Source organism: Lissotriton helveticus, chromosome 5_2 (genome assembly GCF_964261635.1).
Source record: "Lissotriton helveticus chromosome 5_2, aLisHel1.1, whole genome shotgun sequence".
Classification (NCBI taxonomy): Eukaryota; Metazoa; Chordata; class Amphibia; order Caudata; family Salamandridae; genus Lissotriton; species Lissotriton helveticus.
Window position 1 is genome coordinate 10,233,752 of NC_136066.1, and position 20,022 is coordinate 10,253,773.

Here is a 20,022-nt window from a genome sequence, read left to right on the forward strand (position 1 = left end):
CAAGCAGATCCCCCGGTGTTGTGCATCCATTTGAACCCTGCTTATCGCAGCCGCACGCCCCAGGGGAGGAGTACAGCAGCCTAACATAGGAGTGGAAGATGGGGCTGAAATTCATCCTCTCCAGAAGGGTATGCAGATAGAATCACCACAGAGTCAAATGCTTTCTCAAAGCCTGTTAAAACGAGGGCAAGTGGGACCCCCAAACTACTGCATGTGCCAGAGCCACGTGAAGTCTCCTCGGGCAGCGTCAGATGCACCTTCACGGCATAAAGCAATTTTGATCCCAGTGGACAAAGGAGGCTGGACAGGCTGGAGGACGGCACATGATACAGCTTTGGGCGCTCCCGCTCCTGCCTTCGTTATATTTCGTAGCATAAAAGGCAACATAGTACCAGGCAAACGAGTTGGATAACCTACCGAGTCGGTCTTTAGACAGACTTCCTTTCGTCTCTATGGTTGTCTCTTTCCTTATCCTCACTCTCTCTCCTCTCCTCCCCTCACTACTTTCGCTCTCCTCTCTCTCCTCCCCTAATGTATTTCTGACTGCTTTATTTAATGTTTACTTGTTGTTCTTTTTCTAGTATATTGCTGAACCACATTGTTGCACTTCCTTTCGTCTCTCCTATCGTCTCCTCCCGCATCCTCCCTCTATTTTTGTCTCTCCTTCCCTCCTCTCTTAATGTATTGAAACCGAACTATTTTGTCTGATGCCCGATGGAGCTACCTGGTTTAGCTACAGGGGAGATGGGCCGTGGATTCCCTCCTTGGTCGTCACCTACCCAGTCGGTCTTTAGGCAGACTTCTTTTCGTCTCTCCTTATTGTCTCTTCCCTAGCTCCTATCCCCTCTTCCCTGAATCTCTCACCTTGCCTGCTACTCTGCCTACCCCCTGTCCTTTGTGCCCTTTGACTAAGCACTCCTTCTCCCCTTGTTGGGGAAAGATCCAATATTTATACTCTGGAGTCTCAGCGAACCCGGGGAGTGAGTCCACTGCGCCAAGGGAGCCACTCACAGCTGAGGTATGGTATGGCACCCCTTGCCAAAGCACTCCCTCTCCCCTTTTTGGGGAAGGATCCAGTATGTAGTCCTTGGAGTCTCAGAGACCCCTCTGAGAGAGTCCACTGCGTAAAGGGAGCCTCTCGCAATAGAGATAGGGAAGTGATACCACTTCCCCTATGACCACAGCGTACTGGACGTTGGACGTTGCTTTGGCTCGTCTACCGGTTTGTGTCCCCGTCGCCCTTCCACTCCTCTTTCCATGCGATGTCCTTTACCCTCCCCTACGCTTTCCCGCCTTCATTACCCGTCTACTTCCCCAGCTCCTTCCCTCCTCCCCTGAATCTCTCACCTTGCCGGCTTTTCCCCTTACGTATTTGTGCTTATTGTTTATCTCGACTTTACAAGTAACTATGTTGCCATGCTCTAATAACTGTGTAACCTTTGTAACGATGTAACCTGTAACTATGATCTGATGCTCATGTAAAGCGCTCGGATACCTCTGGGTCTAGCCAGCGCTATATAAAACGTTTTAAATAAATATCCCCTGTGACTCCACCACCAAACCCAGACAAGGGTCGTGGATGGAGGCCACCCACCAAGCCTACCGATCTCTCTTCGACAGTCAGTATACACGTTTCCCCACTTTGGCTCTAGATTTGTATATTCTATGCTGGGAGGCGAGCGATGCCAGGTACAAGGAGTCCACATAGGCATAGAGTCATTCCCAGATGGCAAAGTATATTTACTTCACTTAACTAGAATATATTACACAGCCTGACCAACAGAAGATTACAAATCCACTAGATGCGGTCAAGAACTTCTACCTGGCATTAAAAGGCATAATTTTAAACACATTTCTATTTAAAATACAGAGGCAAAAAATTATATAAAGATGTCGATACCAGCGTGTTGGCGTGTTCATTAAAATCAGCTCGAGTTAGCTGCATTGTCGATTTGTTTAAAATCATGTCCTTTTCCTGCCTTTTTCCTGGATAAAGAGCGGATATGTTTGTACAAAATCCCCTAGAGTCGGCAAAGGTCTTGATTTGTTAAAAGTGGCTCAGTGCCCCTCCTTCTCCCACATTTTAGTGCAGGCATGCTGCTACGGAGACTCTTGGGGTGTATTTTTGCCTTCCTTTTCCTGGTTAAATTGTGGACTTGTCCATGCGAAGTCACCAGGGGACAGTGACATGATTGGTTTGTTATAAGTGACGCCGTGCCCCTCCTTTTCCTGCGGTTTCTAAATTTTAGAAGACGTGTTCGTACAGTTTCTCCAATGCACGAGGATTTTAAATTTAGACTCATCTGATTAGAGTGCAATCATGTTTGTTCGCCTAAAGTTAAAGTTTGCACGCCACCTGTTGTAAAGAAGATTGTTACAAACAGCATTAAACCATTCAATTACCAAGATACTTCTAAAGATGCAGACATCAGGTCAAAGGGTTGACAAACTACACGGTGATCATCAGATTGGTTGTTGAAAATAACTGATCCGCTTTGAGCAAGAATTTTATAAACGCTGCTATTGGAGGGGTTTTCCCTTTCATACAAAAAAGTAGGGCAGGTCCTGTCCACGGGCAGAGGTCAACTGAGGGGAAGAGAGAACCTCAGTTTCAGCTGAGACAGGTCGGAGATCTCACTCAAGCTGCACAGTCTAGGACACAATCCTGCCACAGAAGCCAAGCTTCAGGGCCTTCCACAAGACCACCGCAGAGAAAACTGAGCCAGAGCTGGTTGGGAAGAATAGGGCCATTCCCTCTTAATTTGTCGACAAGAGCAGGTTTCTGCAGGAGCCAGACACTAAAGCCCCCACCCCAGCCCCTCCTGGGGTCACCAACTCCACCGGGGAGTGTGTGGCGAACGGCCTCAGGGTCTTCAGCAAGGGTAAAGAGAAGGTCCACTCTCGATTGAGTGTGGTGGACCTGGGAGTGGAAGGTGTGTTCAACAGCGCTGCTGTTGCAAAGACGACAAATATCCAGGAGGCCCAGAGACTCAGGACACCCGCCAAGGGGGAAACCAGGAGGCATGAGGGCCAGAACTATCAAGGGAGGGCTCATGAATAACAGAGTTAAAGTCACCGCCCGCCACTGTCCTTCCCGCCAGGAGCAAATCACTCAGGGTGCTCGTAATTGCAGGTGGAGGGAACAGACACGCTTACGCTATTCTACGTTCACTCAGACATTGCCCCAACAAACCAACTTGTCATGAAACAACTCCCTCACTTCCAAAGGAACGGACTTGCAGAGAAGGATAACCCCCCCTAGAGCTGTGGATGTAGCCAGTGTAATACTCCCAGTAGCAGTCAAACCTACACACCCACTCCGATTGGCCAGCATGTGAGTCTCCTCTAATAGGAGCGCGCAGGCAACCACTTCCGGGCCTCCAGCAAGATCGCTTCCCTCTTGAACCTATGGCCATTGACAATCCAAGTGCCAAATTTAAAGCGCAGTGTGCCCGACTCCAACACTGTACGAGTTCCAGATTATGGCCACCTCCCTCCCCCACCCAGGAGGAGGTGGGGATGCGGTGTGACCTCAGTATGGAAGCTAAACAACCATCCAAAGAACCAACCCCCAAATGCCCCCCTCCCTTCACTTCAGCCCACCAAGCATCTGTCACCCCTGAACACAAACTGAACCCTGCCACAACATCAAGGAACGAGAGATTGACATGGAATGCAGCCAAAAACTTAACTAGGAATTGCGACCTAAATCAAACACCCGAAGCACCCAGAAGTAGCGCAAACAGTCTTCGTGATCTAACGAGAAAGACGAACACCGGCTCGGGGAAACGCTCTATGAGCGAAGTAAATATCGTCTAAATAACCTGAAAAAAGCCGCAACATAGGGAGAGCGTGGGCCCATAACTTTCGAATATAACTGGATGAATGAAAATATCCCTACTTTCACATAAGAAGCCATGGCAATATAGTTGAATAGACGACCTCACGTCGATCTAGAGATCACAGAAGAGAATCCTCGACTAAAAGAGAAAACGGAGAGTAATCTAAGACACAACTGATTAGGAATACCCACTTGCACCTTTTCAGAGAAACAGAAAGCCCTGATGAGAATCCAGGCATTGATGACCTAAGATTCGAAACGCGTCGGCACACCTAAAAAAGCACAGAAGAATAAGGAATTTAAAAAAAACCTGTATTTCATTAAATTCAGAATTAATTTCTACTTTGATGAACTATATGATTAATGACTTTGTGCTCTTATGGACATATAGATATTTCTTCTAAAAATCTATGATATTGATAAATTCACTGTATAACCTGCACTTAAGGTTATAATTTATTTATTTAGTTTATTGTATATAATTGTGTACTATGATGTAGTATGTATAGTAGGTTTTAACTAGAGGAATGTAAATGTTTTGTACGTTTTTTTTTATTTACTGTATGTAAATTGTGCACTGGTTCTCCTTTTCACAGAAAAAATGTAATGATAAAATAGGATTAAAAAAAAGGTATCAATAAAATACAGGTACAAACATAGAAAAAATGTGTTTGGCTTATAAGCATACATGATAAAAGCTTGTAAGAAGTAGAGATTCAGGCAAACTTTTTCTTATTCATATATATGGCCCTGCCTGTTCCTCGTCCCCTTGGGCCAAACTCCCTCTCTATTATTAAATTATCACATCTGCGACATACTCATTGTTGCAACCACATACTAAGCAGGCCCTCATCACACCTTCAGCTGCCACATACTAAGCAGGCCCTCATCACACCTTCGGCTGCCACATACTAAGCAGGCCCTAATCACACCTTCGGCTGCCACATACTAAGCAGGCCCTAATCACACCTTCGGCTGCCACATACTAAGCAGGCCCTCATCACACCTTCGGCTGCCACATACTAAGCAGGCCCTCATCACACCTTCGGCTGCCACATACTAAGCAGGCCCTCATCACACCTTCGGCTGCCACATACTAAGCAGGCCCTCATCACACCTTCGTCTGCCACATACTAAGCAGGCCCTCATCACACCTTCGGCTGCCACATACTAAGCAGGCCCTCATCACACCTTCGTCTGCCACATACTAAGCAGGCCCTCATCACACCTTCGGCTGCCACATACTAAGCAGGCCCTCATCACACCTTCAGCTGCCACATACTAAGCAGGCCCTCATCACACCTTCGGCTGCCACATACTAAGCAGGCCCTCATCACACCTTCGTCTGCCACATACTAAGCAGGCCCTCATCACACCTTCGGCTGCCACATACTAAGCAGGCTCTCATCACACCTTTGGCTGCCACATACTAAGCAGGCTCTCATCACACCTTTGGCTGCCACATACTAAGCAGGCCCTCATCACACCTTCGGCTGCCACATACTAAGCAGGCTCTCATCACACCTTCGGCTGCCACATACTAAGCAGGCCTTCATCACACCTTCGGCTGCCACATACTAAGCAGGCTCTCATCACACCTTCGGCTGCCACATACTAAGCAGGCCCTCATCACACCTTCGGCTGCCACATACTAAGCAGGCTCTCATCACACCTTCGGCTGCCACATACTAAGCAGGCCTTCATCACACCTTCGGCTGCCACATACTAAGCAGGCCCTCATCACACCTTCGGCTGCCACATACTAAGCATGCCCTCATAACACCTTCAGCTGCCACATACTAAGCAGGCCTTCATCACACCTTCGGCTGCCACATACTAAGCAGGCTCTCATCACACCTTCGGCTGCCACATACTAAGCAGGCTCTCATCACACCTTTGGCTGCCACATACTAAGCAGGCCCTCATCACACCTTCGGCTGCCACATACTAAGCAGGCCCTCATCACACCTTCGTCTGCCACATACTAAGCATGCCCTCATAACACCTTCAGCTGCCACATACTAAGCATGCCCTCATAACACCTTTGGCTGCCACATACTAAGCAGACCCTCATCACACCTTCGGCTGCCACATACTAGGCAGGCCCTCATCACACCTTCGGCTGCCACATACTAAGCAGGTCCTCATCACACCTTCGGCTGCCACATACTAAGCATGCCCTCATCACACCTTCGGCTGCCACATACTAAGCAGGTCCTCATCACACCTTTGGCTGCCACATACTAAGCATGCCCTTCTGCCACATACTAGGCAGGCCCTCATCACACCTTCGGCTGCCACATACTAAGCAGGCCCTCATCACACCTTCGGCTGCCACATACTAAGCAGGCCCTCATCACACCTTCGTCTGCCACATACTAAGCATGCCCTCATCACACCTTCGTCTGCCACATACTAAGCAGGCCCTCATCACACCTTCGGCTGCCACATACTAAGCATGCCCTCATCACACCTTCGGCTGCCACATACTAAGCATGCCCTCATAACACCTTCAGCTGCCACATACTAAGCAGGCCCTCATCACACCTTTGGCTGCCACATACTAAGCAGGCCCTCATCACACCATTGGCTGCCACATACTAAGCAGGCCCTCATCACACCTTTGGCTGCCACATACTAAGCAGGCCCTCATCACACCTTCGTCTGCCACATACTAAGCAGGCCCTCATCACACCTTTGGTTGCCACATACTAAGCATGCCCTCATAACACCTTCAGCTGCCACATACTAAGCATGCCCTCATCACACCTTCAGCTGCCACATACTAAGCATGCCCTCATCACACCTTCAGCTGCCACATACTAAGCATGCCCTCATCACACCTTCGGCTGCCACATACTAAGAAGGCCCTCATCACACCTTCAGCTGCCACATACTAAGCATGCCCTCATAACACCTTCGGCTGCCACATACTAAGCAGGCCCTCATCACACCTTCGGCTGCCACATACTAAGAAGGCCCTCATCACACCTTCAGCTGCCACATACTAAGCAGGCCCTCATCACACCTTTGGCTGCCACATACTAAGCAGGCCCTCATCACACCTTCGGCTGCCACATACTAAGAAGGCCCTCATCGCACCTTCGGCTGCCACATACTAAGCAGGCCCTCATAGCACCTTCGGCTGCCACATACTAAGCAGGCCCTCATCACACCTTCGGCTGCCACATACTAAGCAGGCCCTCATCACACCTTCGGCTGCCACATACTAAGCAGGCTCTCATCACACCATTGGCTGCCACATACTAAGCAGGCCCTCATCACACCTTCGGCTGCCACATACTAAGCATGCTCTCATAACACCTTCAGCTGCCACATACTAAGCAGGCCCTCATCACACCTTCGGCTGCCACATACTAAGCAGGCCCTCATCACACCTTCGGCTGCCACATACTAAGCAGGCCCTCATCACACCTTCAGCTGCCACATACTAAGCAGGCCCTCATCACACCTTCAGCTGCCACATACTAAGCAGGCCCTCATCACACCTTCAGCTGCCACATACTAAGCAGGCCCTCATCACACCTTCAGCTGCCACATACTAAGCAGGCCCTCATCACACCTTCAGCTGCCACATACTAAGCAGGCCCTCATCACACCTTCGGCTGCCACATACTAAGCAGGTCCTCATCACACCTTCAGCTGCCACATACTAAGCAGGCCCTCATCACACCATTGGCTGCCACATACTAAGAAGGCCCTCATCACACCTGCAGCTGCCACATACTAAGCATGCCCTCATCACACCTTCAGCTGCCACATACTAAGCATGCCCTCATCACACCTTCGTCTGCCACATACTAAGCATGCCCTCATCACACCATTGGCCGCCACATACTAAGCAGGCCCTCATCACACCTTCGGCTGCCACATACTAAGCATGCCCTCATCACACCATTGGCCGCCACATACTAAGCAGGCCCTCATCACACCTTCGGCTGCCACATACTAAGCATACCCTCATCACACCATTGGCTGCCACATACTAAGCATGCCCTCATCACACCTTCGGCTGCCACATACTAAGCATGCCCTCATCACACCTTCGGCTGCCACATACTAAGCAGGCCCTCATCACACCATTGGCTGCCACATACTAAGCAGGCCCTCATCACACCTTCGGCTGCCACGTACTAAGCAGGCCCTCATCACACCTTCAGCTGCCACATACTAAGCAGGCCCTCATCACACCATTGGCTGCCACATACTAAGCAGGCCCTCATCACACCTTCGGCTGCCACGTACTAAGCAGGCCCTCATCACACCTTCAGCTGCCACATACTAAGCAGGCCCTCATCACACCTTTGGCTGCCACATACTAAGCAGGCCCTCATCACACCTTCGTCTGCCACATACTAAGCATGCCCTCATCACACCTTTGGCTGCCACATACTAAGCAGGCCCTCATCACACCTTTGGCTCCCACATACTAAGCAGGTCCTCATCACACCTTCGGCTGCCACATACTAAGCAGGCCCACATCACACCTTCGGCTGCCACATACTAAGCAGGCCCACATCACACCTTCGGCTGCCACATACTAAGCAGGCCCCCATCACACCTTCGGCTGCCACATACTAGGCAGGCCCTCATCACACCTTCGGCTGCCACATACTAAGCAGGTCCTCATCACACCTTCGGCTGCCACATACTAAGCATGCCCTCATCACACCTTCGGCTGCCACATACTAAGCAGGTCCTCATCACACCTTTGGCTGCCACATACTAAGCATGCCCTTCTGCCACATACTAGGCAGGCCCTCATCACACCTTCGGCTGCCACATACTAAGCAGGCCCTCATCACACCTTCGGCTGCCACATACTAAGCAGGCCCACATCACACCTTCGGCTGCCACATACTAAGCAGGCCCACATCACACCTTCGGCTGCCACATACTAAGCAGGCCCCCATCACACCTTCGGCTGCCACATACTAGGCAGGCCCTCATCACACCTTCGGCTGCCACATACTAAGCAGGCCCTCATCACACCTTTGGCTGCCACATACTAAGCAGGCCCTCATCACACCTTCGTCTGCCACATACTAAGCATGCCCTCATCACACCTTCGTCTGCCACATACTAAGCAGGCCCTCATCACACCTTCAGCTGCCACATACTAAGCATGCCCTCATAACACCTTCGGCTGCCACATACTAAGCAGGCCCTCATCACACCTTCAGCTGCCACGTACTAAGCATGCCCTCATCACACCTTCGTCTGCCACATACTAAGCAGGCCCTCATCACACCTTCAGCTGCCACATACTAAGCATGCCCTCATAACACCTTCGGCTGCCACATACTAAGCAGGCCCTCATCACACCTTCGGCTGCCACGTACTAAGCAGGCCCTCATCACACCTTCAGCTGCCACATACTAAGCAGGCCCTCATCACACCTTTGGCTGCCACATACTAAGCAGGCCCTCATCACACCTTCGTCTGCCACATACTAAGCATGCCCTCATCACACCTTTGGCTCCCACATACTAAGCAGGTCCTCATCACACCTTCGGCTGCCACATACTAAGCAGGCCCACATCACACCTTCGGCTGCCACATACTAAGCAGGCCCACATCACACCTTCGGCTGCCACATACTAAGCAGGCCCCCATCACACCTTCGGCTGCCACATACTAGGCAGGCCCTCATCACACCTTCGGCTGCCACATACTAAGCAGGTCCTCATCACACCTTCGGCTGCCACATACTAAGCATGCCCTCATCACACCTTCGGCTGCCACATACTAAGCAGGTCCTCATCACACCTTTGGCTGCCACATACTAAGCATGCCCTTCTGCCACATACTAGGCAGGCCCTCATCACACCTTCGGCTGCCACATACTAAGCAGGCCCTCATCACACCTTCGGCTGCCACATACTAAGCAGGCCCTCATCACACCTTCGTCTGCCACATACTAAGCATGCCCTCATCACACCTTCGTCTGCCACATACTAAGCAGGCCCTCATCACACCTTCGTCTGCCACATACTAAGCAGGCCCTCATCACACCTTTGGCTCCCACATACTAAGCAGGTCCTCATCACACCTTCGGCTGCCACATGTTCATGTGGTCATCACATCTGTCACTGCCATATATGCTGTCAACAAATCAGTGATGCCCATTGCTGCGAGCTAAATGACCGCCATATTCATGGTGTCACTAGAGCTGCGACTGCCACATATTCAGCTGCTGTGAGACTGGTGGCCCTCACATACTCTGCCGACTTCAGAGCCAGAGCCTTCAAACAAACTGCTGTCTTCAGACGTAGGGCCCTCGCATACTCTGTCGTCTTCTGACCCTGGGTCCTCGCATACTCCGCCGCCTTCAGACCCAGGGCGCTCACGTACTCCACCGTCTTCAGACCCGGGCCCTCACAAACTCTGTGCTGTCAACTTGTGTTTATCATATCTTCTGCAGCATTCAGACTTATGCTAATGTTATCCACGGCTACAACCAGACCCTGCCTCCCCATACTGTTGTTCATCAGACTAGAGAACTCCATATTATATGTATTCATCAAGCCTGCGACTATCACATACTCCACCAACTGAACCAGCCCATGCTATATTCATTCCCTACCACGGTCCAATGCTGCTCTCCAAAATCCAACTACTGTTCCCCACATACTATACCAAGCTCACATCTGTGCCCACCTTGTATTGGTCGACATGCTCAGCATGCGGGAAATGCAGGGTTGGAGAGAACTGGTGCACGTACGGGCTGCGGCTGCCCTGGCGGTACAGGTGCTTCAGCAGCATGGAGCTGACATAGGTTTTACCGGTCCCACTCCAACCATGGAAGGACAGCACCAAGGGCTTGACTGGATCCGGTGTCCCCACAAAATGAGATACTGCTCTCACAAGGAGCTCCCTGGCCAGATGCTGGCCGAAGACATTGCGGGCGAGGTCACAGTCCAGCTCTGTGGAGAATGAAAGGAAAATTAAGAGTGTAGTTCACTGGACACCAGAATCAATCCCACCACAACCAGGGAACTGGCCCAACTCACACAACCCTAAACCCACCGCCACTTAGGAAGCAACATACTATCACCTAACGCACTCTGTATCGGAGATGCCAGACTCAGAGACACATCCACTGGAACACAAGAAACAATTCACTTGAACCCAGTAATTAGTCAGCCCAGAAACTCAGGAACAAGACCCAACAGGGGTCTAGAAACCAGATCCATGGCCCTAGACCAGCTCATGCAACCCTACACCCAAAAACAGTTTTCCTATTTTTTTTAAAGAAACTGTTTTTAAAAAAAAGGGAGAGTAAATCTGACACACCAGACCCACAGAACCTCATCAAAAGTAAACACTTAACAATCAAACTAAATATATGTCACCAAAAACCCACAACCTGACCCACCAGCACTGACCCACACACGATCCAGTTATTCTGTTTCTGCAGCAACAGTATCTGATGGCCGCTCAGCACTGAAGTTCTGGCCGATTGATGAAGCGGAGAAGTTTCCACTTCAAAAGAAGCAGAACCCCACAATAAAACTTCAAACACCCAGATCCTAAATTACATCTGGTGTCTGGAAAGGGACACCAAGAAGGGGAAGTTGAGTCCCCAAAAATATGTCATCTGTCAAGCTGCCAGACAGGCTGTGAGATGGGGAAGTTGTGCAAGATGCCTGCCTGTGACTAGGACGTGGGCAAAGGCCTGCTAGTCTCCCTGCTGGGTGAGGAGACATCACACAGGGCACAGAGATCACCTGCATGCTTGACAAGACCTGTGTGCCTTGTGAGGGAGAGGAGAGCGTTGGAGGGCGTGAGGTCCAGTGGGGAGTCCTGCACAAGGATTCTCTGAGCGAGGTGTGAGGCGGTGTATTAATCGGGCAGGTGCCCATGTGCAATATTGGCTCTGTGACCCTCATATGCCAGGAAAGGTCTGTGTTGGTCTGAGCCATATCAGAAGTGCTGGACGGGAAGCACCAAGGCGCACTGAGGTGGCCCCATATGCCAGAGGGGGTCACCAGTGAATTGAGTTTGGGGCAAGTGCGCAGGAACTGTGACTGCAGAGATTGGTGAACCTTTATGCAATGAGGGGGTGATGTAGGTAGTGTGATCACCTAAGAAGAGTCTGCGCCCTGGTCATGAGTACCATGGGAACCCCCTAAGTCAGAAGGGGCTGCCCGTATCACTGGGGCCTAGAGTTCAGGCCGTCGGTCTGAACCAAAGAAAAACTGCTGTGACCAGCGACTCAAGCCTGCACGCCTTGATCTACTCCTGACGAAGTCTCTGAGGTTGGCTAAGATGCCCCAGAAGGGTGTTTGAGCTCAGGTCGGTAGCTGGAGGGTCACCCCAGCAGCCACCTCTCCGTTAGGCAACTTACCTTTTCTGTCCGCTTCGTGGGAGCAACTCCCATCACTCATCATCGTTCGCCGCACGTCTCCTGGGGCTGCTAGCGATGCTGAGACACCACAGACAGGAGAGCCGGAGTGTGGCTGATGCGAGCGCCAGGAATGGGGAATAACCCTGGACATGTCACATGAAGGAGGGGGCAGAACAGTCTGACGAGTCCTTGAACCCGGACCTCGATGAGGAGGATGGTGATGAATGTTGCATCCTTTGCATGTGTAGAATTGGAAATAAAACACTCCTCTTTCTTATAAAAACAAGTACCTGCCTGGACATTGATTTATTATTTGCACTTTGAGTTGTGAGTCGTGTTCACTGGCCTGGATTCGTCCCCCCCAATCAGAGTCTGGCCCTCAGGGGGCTCCAGAGCGTCCAGTGGGGCCCCAGAAACTCAACGACCAGGAACTAACCCGAGCCGAGGGTGGGCCAGACCCGCACACCCCTCACAGAGCCCTGGGGTACCCCACTCCCCCCTCACTCACCCTCCAGCCGCAGGCCCCGCCCCCCTCTTACCCCCCTCAGGCAGCCCCCTCCACACCCCCCAGGGTCACTAGAGCCAGCCTTCGAGCCCCCCCAGCCTGCCCCTGTCCACCCCCTCTCTCCACACACCCCCTCAGGCTCCTGCCCCTCGAGCCCCCCCTCACTCACCCTCCAGCCCCCCCCCTCACTCACCCTCCAGCCCCCCCCCCCTCACTCACCCTCCAGCCCCCCCCCCCTCACTCACCCTCCAGCCCCCCCCCCTCACTCACTCTCCAGCCCCCCCCCCTCACTCACCCTCCAGCCCCCCCCCCTCACTCACCCTCCAGCCCCCCCCCCTCACTCACCCTCCAGCCCCCCCCTCACTCACCCTCCAGCCCCCCCCTCACTCACCCTCCAGCCCCCCCCCCCTCACTCACCCTCCAGCCCCCCCCTCACTCACCCTCCAGCCCCCCCCCCCTCACTCACCCTCCAGCCCCCCCCCTCACTCACCCTCCAGCCCCCCCCCTCACTCACTCTCCAGCCCCCCCCCCTCACTCACCCTCCAGCCCCCCCCCCTCACTCACCCTCCAGCCCCCCCCCCTCACTCACCCTCCAGCCCCCCCCTCACTCACCCTCCAGCCCCCCCCCTCACTCACCCTCCAGCCCCCCCCCTCACTCACCCTCCAGCCCCCCCCCTCACTCACCCTCCAGCCGCAGGCCCCGCCCCCCTCTTACCCCCCTCAGGCAGCCCCCTCCACACCCCCCAGGGTCACTAGAGCCAGCCTTCGAGCCCCCCCAGCCTGCCCCTGTCCACCCCCCCAGAGCCCTGGGAGACCCCCTCAGGCTCCTGCCCCTCGAGCCCCCCCCCCCTCACTCACCCTCCAGCCGCGGCCTGAACTCGCAGTCGCAGCCCCCGGCCCCCAGGCCGCAGCTCAGGGCCCGCAGGTCCCAGGGGGCCCCGGGGGCGGCCAGGAGCAGCAGCAGCAGCGGCGGAAGCGGCGACATTCGGGTCAGAGGAGCACTTCCGGGTCCGGACACCGGCGCGAGCGAGGCGGGTGACAGGGAGACGTACTACAGCTCCCGGCGTGCACAGCGGCGCCAGGCCTGCGTCACTGGAGAACTACACCTCCCGGCGTGCACAGCGGCGCCAGACCCGCGTCACCGGACTACTGCACAGCGACTCTAGGCGTACACTGAGGCCTGCGCTACGGCAGTACTACACCTCCCGGCGTGCACAGCGGCTCCATGCTTACACTGAGGCCTGCGCTACGGCAGTACTACACTTCCCGGCCTACTCTGCGGTCCCAGGCCTCCGCTCAGGCGCGAGCCACGGGAGTGCTACACTTCCCGGCGTGCAGTGCGGCTCCATGCCTGCACTGAAGGCCTGCGCCAACCAGCGGAGTACTACATCTCCCGGAATCCACTGCGGCAGAGCTGTCAAGGTTTCAGATTTCTTTATATGATATTTTTATAATTTTAGTGTAATTATGAGTGACATTTCAACGACTGTGACTGACACTTTCAATCAAGCAATTAAACATATAGGGAAACATAAATATCAGAAATGACCCCCATTTGAGCAACAAGAAACTCTAAGAAGTCACAGCAGTAAAGTGCGTCAACAGGGGCGCACGAACAGCGACGACTGCTGCTCGGCCAATCAACGCGCCCGCGCTGAGGTTAGGCCTCAGTAAAAGCACCCAAGAAAACTACAAATGAGACAAACACAGGCAAATGCTCGACGTACGAAATGTGACTGGAGAAGATCCAGAGTGGAAATCAACAGATTCAGGACCATCGGCGGCTCAGCCCCCATTACACCGTCCCTGATACAAACAGAGCGATCCCCCAAGCAAAGTGATAGTAAGCAAACCCGTCATAAACAACACAGGTGGAAACAATCCTTTTAACCCCTTAACCGCCACGGTACGGGAGTTCTAAAGTGTGGGTAGGGCCGCGTCGGCCATGGGACGTGCGCAGCACCAGGGAGGTAACGCACGCGACGTCCAACAGCCGATGGCACAAAGGAAAGGGTTAAACATGCGGCGAAGTTAATCTACAAACACGAGACTGCAAGCGGAGCCAAGAAATAAAACAAATACGCGACTCTCTGCAGTGATACTGCGCTCATTCACCATGTTTACTACGTGAAAATGATATCAAGCACTCCTCAGACAACGCAAAGGAAAAGTGATGATCACAACAACTGTAAAAAGAACAAAATGCAGGGATTGCTGCCGAAATTAACAATACATTAGGACCATAAACCCGAGGATGCAGAACCCTCACAATCTCAATTCAAAATATAAATGATGACAGACTTCGGTGTGTGTCAGACACTAATGTTTAAATGCACCCTTTCGTTGAAAACAAAACGAAAATGAAACCATATCCCATGCATAATTATTCACCATTTGCTTATGTATAAAGATAACTCCTGCTGATGCAGGAATACAACTCGATTTTTCCAGGAGGCCTCTGATGTGATGTGATATGTAACTGCTATTTCAAACGCTCAGGGTGCAACGTAACCAGGCGGGACAGAGTAAGAAAATCTGAATGAATGATGGTCAAATGCACTCCATTTTTTCCCAAAAACTTTTCTGAGATACACAAAGGCACGAACTTCAGAAACAAGACCCCAGGGTAACCACCCAGTGTGACTGCACTATTGGGCCCACCCATCCCACGAGCCTCCAACAAATGAACAGACAAATCAATGTTCATGAGTCAGCAGGGGACGGTTGTGAAAAGTTAGCCTTGCATATAATGTCCACTATCCTAGTGGGCACCTTGCACCAGTCTAAACGACCCTTATTGATGGTGGTTGGAAAGTCAACCTTATAGACCAGCTATCCTAGTGGTAGCATGGACCAGCAGTCTTAGGCTAAAACTTCAGAGAGCATGTGAAGCCAGCTGTTTTACCATATATAATCCCTTGAATACCAAATGAAAAGACACCACACAAGGTATATATCAAATATATATGTATTTATTCTAAACACAACCCCTCTGAACTCTTTATGAGGTCAGAGTTCGAGATACGTTACAAATGACTCATTAAGCATACTATAAGTTGCACAAATACAATTCTGCCCTAGGAGCCTCACGAACCATGTACTAAGTAAGTGGTATAAGGACCACTTCAGGAATAGTGAATAGGCCTAGGGCCTAGGGAATCGCTGGGTTTACACTACAAAACCAAAGGTTAGGAAGTAGGAGACCCACGGGAGACGCGTGCAGTGTAGGAACACAGTCGCGAGTTACCATAGAGTTATAATGGGAACGTAAAAGTTACAAAGTAGTTGATTAAGGACACTTCCGGATGGACTACGGTAAAACCCTTTTAAACTAGGACACTTCGAGAGTCAACACCGACGGGAGCACCGGAGTAGCCGAGTTACCTCACCCAGGGAAGCCGGGTGCATAGGTGTCTTTTCGTGTCAGGTTTCGTCGCTGTTTCCTATGGAGAGCTGCAAAGAAGTGCTGCAAGAGGCCAGGAGAAAAGTGTCCGGGTGGAACCAAGGGTGGATCGAAGATGAGAAGAATCTGAAAGCAGAGGGGACACAGTCTGGGTCACTAGCCAGTGACCAGGAAGGAACCAGGCGATGTCGAGTGTTTTACATGAAGAAGGTGAAGCTTGTCTCTGCAGCCACGAGGACCAGGAGGCGTCGACGGTGACCAGGAGCTGGATTCGAGCTGTCCCACGAAGGATCTAGTTGACTGCAGTGTCGGTATCCGGATTGGACCCAACAAGCCTTGGCAAACACAATCCACGCAGTAAGAGAAGATGGGCTTCAGTTCAGACCAGCAAGGTCTGGGGAGCTTCTCCTTCGCAGGGAAGCCTGAGCAAGCCTGGAGCAACCAGAAAAGCAGTGTAGTTTCAAAAAGAAGTCTTCGGAGGGCTAATTAGCCAACAGAATAGCAACCGGGAAGACGCGTCAAGCTGAAATGCAAGAGCAGGCCCCACGCGCCACTCGTGGAGTGTGGAGGGCTGAGCTTCAGTGCAAATGGCGCTCGGGTCTGGGGCTTCTCAAACCCCAATGCACAACTGCGAGGGTGCCTCAGTAGTTGCACTGTTAGCAAAGTGCAGGTAGTCCAGGGTGTCCGGTCCCACGTCTCTCGTGTCCTCCACGGGTCTCAGCTTTGCTGTGAATGTGCATCGGAGTTGGAGAAGTCTGGAAGTCCAGTTCCTGAGTAGCTGAGTCTTCGGGTTCCGGCAGGAGCGTCGACACAGCAAACCGGCAAGTTACTGATGGTTCCTGTTTGCACAGGGTGGTCACTCCTTGACCACAAGGGAGATGTCTTCAGTCTTCTAGTCGGTATAGAACGTCGAAGGTCCAAGAGTTTCGTTTCAGAGTTTCAGTCCAGGATAATCTAATGTCTCTAGACACACCTCCTATCTTTATACTGATTTTAGGGGCTGGATTACCTGCTAAGTCCCTCCTATGGGTGGACCCTGAGAAGGGGGTAGTTACGCCCCTTTCTCTTTGTCCAGTTTCACGCCAGAGCGGGGCTGGAGTGCCCCAGCAACTGTTTTGAACCGGGCTATGCATGAAGCACCTTGTGTGCCCCAGGCAGTGTCTGGAAAAGCATTTTTCCATTCAACTCACCCTGCCCCAATACACTACAGGCTGTCTGGGGAGGTGCTATTGATGAAGCAAAGCTTCGCATATTTTGCGGCTTGCCGAAATCAAGAACCTCATTTATGTGTAATAAGGTAACCCGTGTACGTCTTACTAACATTTATATTAAGTTTGAGTAAAGTTTAAGACGCTTGCCTATGTGTATTTCTAATGAAATTAATCCATGTCCTTTTAAAATGGCCGTCGCTTGTATTTTAGTTACTGCGCATGCGTCAGCCACACTCACGTGTCCTGACGCGTCTGCAGAAGTGGAGGGAAAGTTATGCGCATGCGTAATTCATAGCTGTGCTTATCATGTGGTACTGCTCGTGCCACTGCTCTTGTGTCTCGTCTAAATGTAGCTAACATTTAAATGCAATAAGTTTATTTCTTGATGATGAGTTAAAAGTACAAACCCTGTGATGTGTTTTCATAATGACATTATTATGTATTAATTTGTTTTCGCTTACTTTTCATGTACCGCGGGCAATGGGGGTCTGAGTGAGAGGAGAGCCATATTGGAGGTCCCTTCTGCGCCTGTGCGACATTCGGCAGCACGAGGGACCTTGGCTGATGGAACACAGCCAGCTGGCAGTGATGGGCGAGATGCTCCTGAGAAAGTCACCTCTGCCCTGCGAGAACAGCGAATGTGGCTTCTTATATGATACAATGTATTGATGCGCTACTGTTAGCTCATGGGAACCCCAAATCTGCTAGGCGGTACCCAAATATGTAAATGAAGGCTTCAAATCGTGTATTGTGATTGGTGTGTTACCCAAACCCTACCTTAGGACCAATCGAAATTGAGGGATTCTGACACTTTGCAACATTGGGGGGTGGTACACTGTCCCCAAACTGTATATCTACCCTGGGTTCACCTAGTGAACCGTCCGACTTGTCTGGTTTAGCTGACCTGTCACTGACCCAACGCACTCAATAGGTGACTGAAGATACAGAGCGCTGCGGAGCACTCTGTCCGAATTTGACCATAGACTAAGGTTTTACTGAACCTTAAAGTGCTGGCAAGGCACTTAGCTGGGAGTTCGCTGACCCAATCGGGGTCTTGATCGATATCTGCAGAGCGGGTGGAGCGCAGGCGTTGCTTCCGAACTGTGGGTTCTGGTCCTGTCCTGAAGAGGGTTCTGTCCTAAGGGATTGCTGTCCTGTCCTGAAGAGGGTCCTGTCCTGATTCCTATTCCGAGGGTATCCTGTCCTGTCCTGGGTGTCCATTCTGCACCTGCTGTCCTTTGAGGGGTATCCTTCCTTGAGGGTTTCCTGTCCTTAACTGACCCGTGGCCAGGGTTTGGTTTCCACACCTTTTTCTAGGTAAATATCACTCTGAACCTCTTGAAAATTCTTGCACCTTCTGAATTTCTAACTTTGCTTTAATAAAGTTAAACATTGCACATGTGATATTTTCCATGCCTTTCCGCAACTATTGAAAGTCATTTATAATTTTGCAAAGTTATTCCTATGTCTTCCCATTTGTTAGAAATTATATTTTGCATAGCAGTGTGCCATTTTCTGATATGGTCTAGAACTTCGTTGCCTAGGTTGTTCAAAGGCCCTTTCACCTTAAGTGAAGCGTGTTATTCATTATAAGTTCTTCTATAGTCACACACACTTAGTCTATCACTGTCTAGATAATACTGACTTATATAGTATCTTTTCTCGTTACATTTTATTAGTACTTTGATGATTACTCTGTCATTATTTCTTTCTGCCTATGTGATTTACGTTATCTTGGTTATTGATTGCCTTATTTTACTGTATCTCATGCAAGAAAACATTGAACTTTAGATAAACATTTTAAAACTTCCAGTTGTCCGTGGTCATTTAAACAATATTTGAATGGTATTGGTTGGGTTTGTATTTTGCTGCCTTTCCTTTTACAGCTAGGCCCCTGATTCATTGTGGTCATTAGGCACCCGCATCGGTGGATGGTAAGTCGGGTGCACCGAAATTTGGTAGCAGGGAACACACACACACCAACTTGATAGAGCTCGTGAAGTCACCCGATCGATGTATATGGTGATTTGAAAAGTATATGGGCCCTGAAGCCGGAAACGGCGAAAACTATTGGCCGGGTGGCCTCGCGCGCTCTATCAGTTTTCTGGTAGATCAGAGGATGGTTAGGGACTAGCTAAAGGTTAGGTAGGACCAGTTAGACTAGTTAAGTCGGAAGCTGCTATTATATTGATGCTGCTAAAAGAGCGGCTGTTCTGAGGGAACTGATCACTCTCTTGTGAATACGCTGCTGAAATTTATGAATTACTGTATTGTTATTATTCTTGTTCTTATATTGTTATATGTACTAATCCATGCAATTGTCAACCGTCTTGTTTCTTGTTGTCCGAACTCCCCGGGGAATTGAAAGGGCAAGTGGTGAATAGAATCCATTGTCCTGAGGTCACAGGTTCGAGGAAAGTTAGGTGCAGGTTAGGATAACCGGGAAGCACTAACTAGGGTTTTCTGAATACATGTGTGAATAAATGACAGTAACGGGGTTCATTGGCAAAATTCCCATAGTGGCGTAACCTAGTAAGGGTCACATCGGAAGAGTAGCAGGTTCCTCGGAGCTAGCGTGAAAGCAGAGGGGTCCGCTGAGAAACCTTAAACTCGGAACATATCCCGGAAAGAAGTGGATGAGTTTAGGGGAATAACAGGTTCACCGATGCTAGAGTGAAGGGTAGGCGGAAG

General features: G+C 50.9%; 1 protein-coding gene across 2 annotated transcripts in view; it reads right to left on the minus strand.

Annotated features, from left to right (window-relative positions):
* Positions 1-13,779, minus strand: part of TOR2A (torsin family 2 member A) — a 58,390-nt gene extending 44,611 nt beyond the window's left edge. Inside the window, exons 1-2 of one of the 2 annotated variants that reach the window (XM_078646655.1) lie at positions 13,576-13,779; positions 10,523-10,788 (exon numbers count right to left, since the gene is read on the minus strand). In XM_078646655.1, coding sequence (XP_078502781.1) covers positions 10,523-10,788; positions 13,576-13,702 — 393 coding nt within the window. In that variant the 5' untranslated portion in view covers positions 13,703-13,779. Of the gene's footprint in view, positions 1-10,522; positions 10,789-12,212; positions 12,272-13,575 lie in introns of those variants that run through there. The other variant, XM_078646654.1, reaches the window with a different exon arrangement.
* Between the last annotated feature and the right edge of the window lie 6,243 nt (positions 13,780-20,022).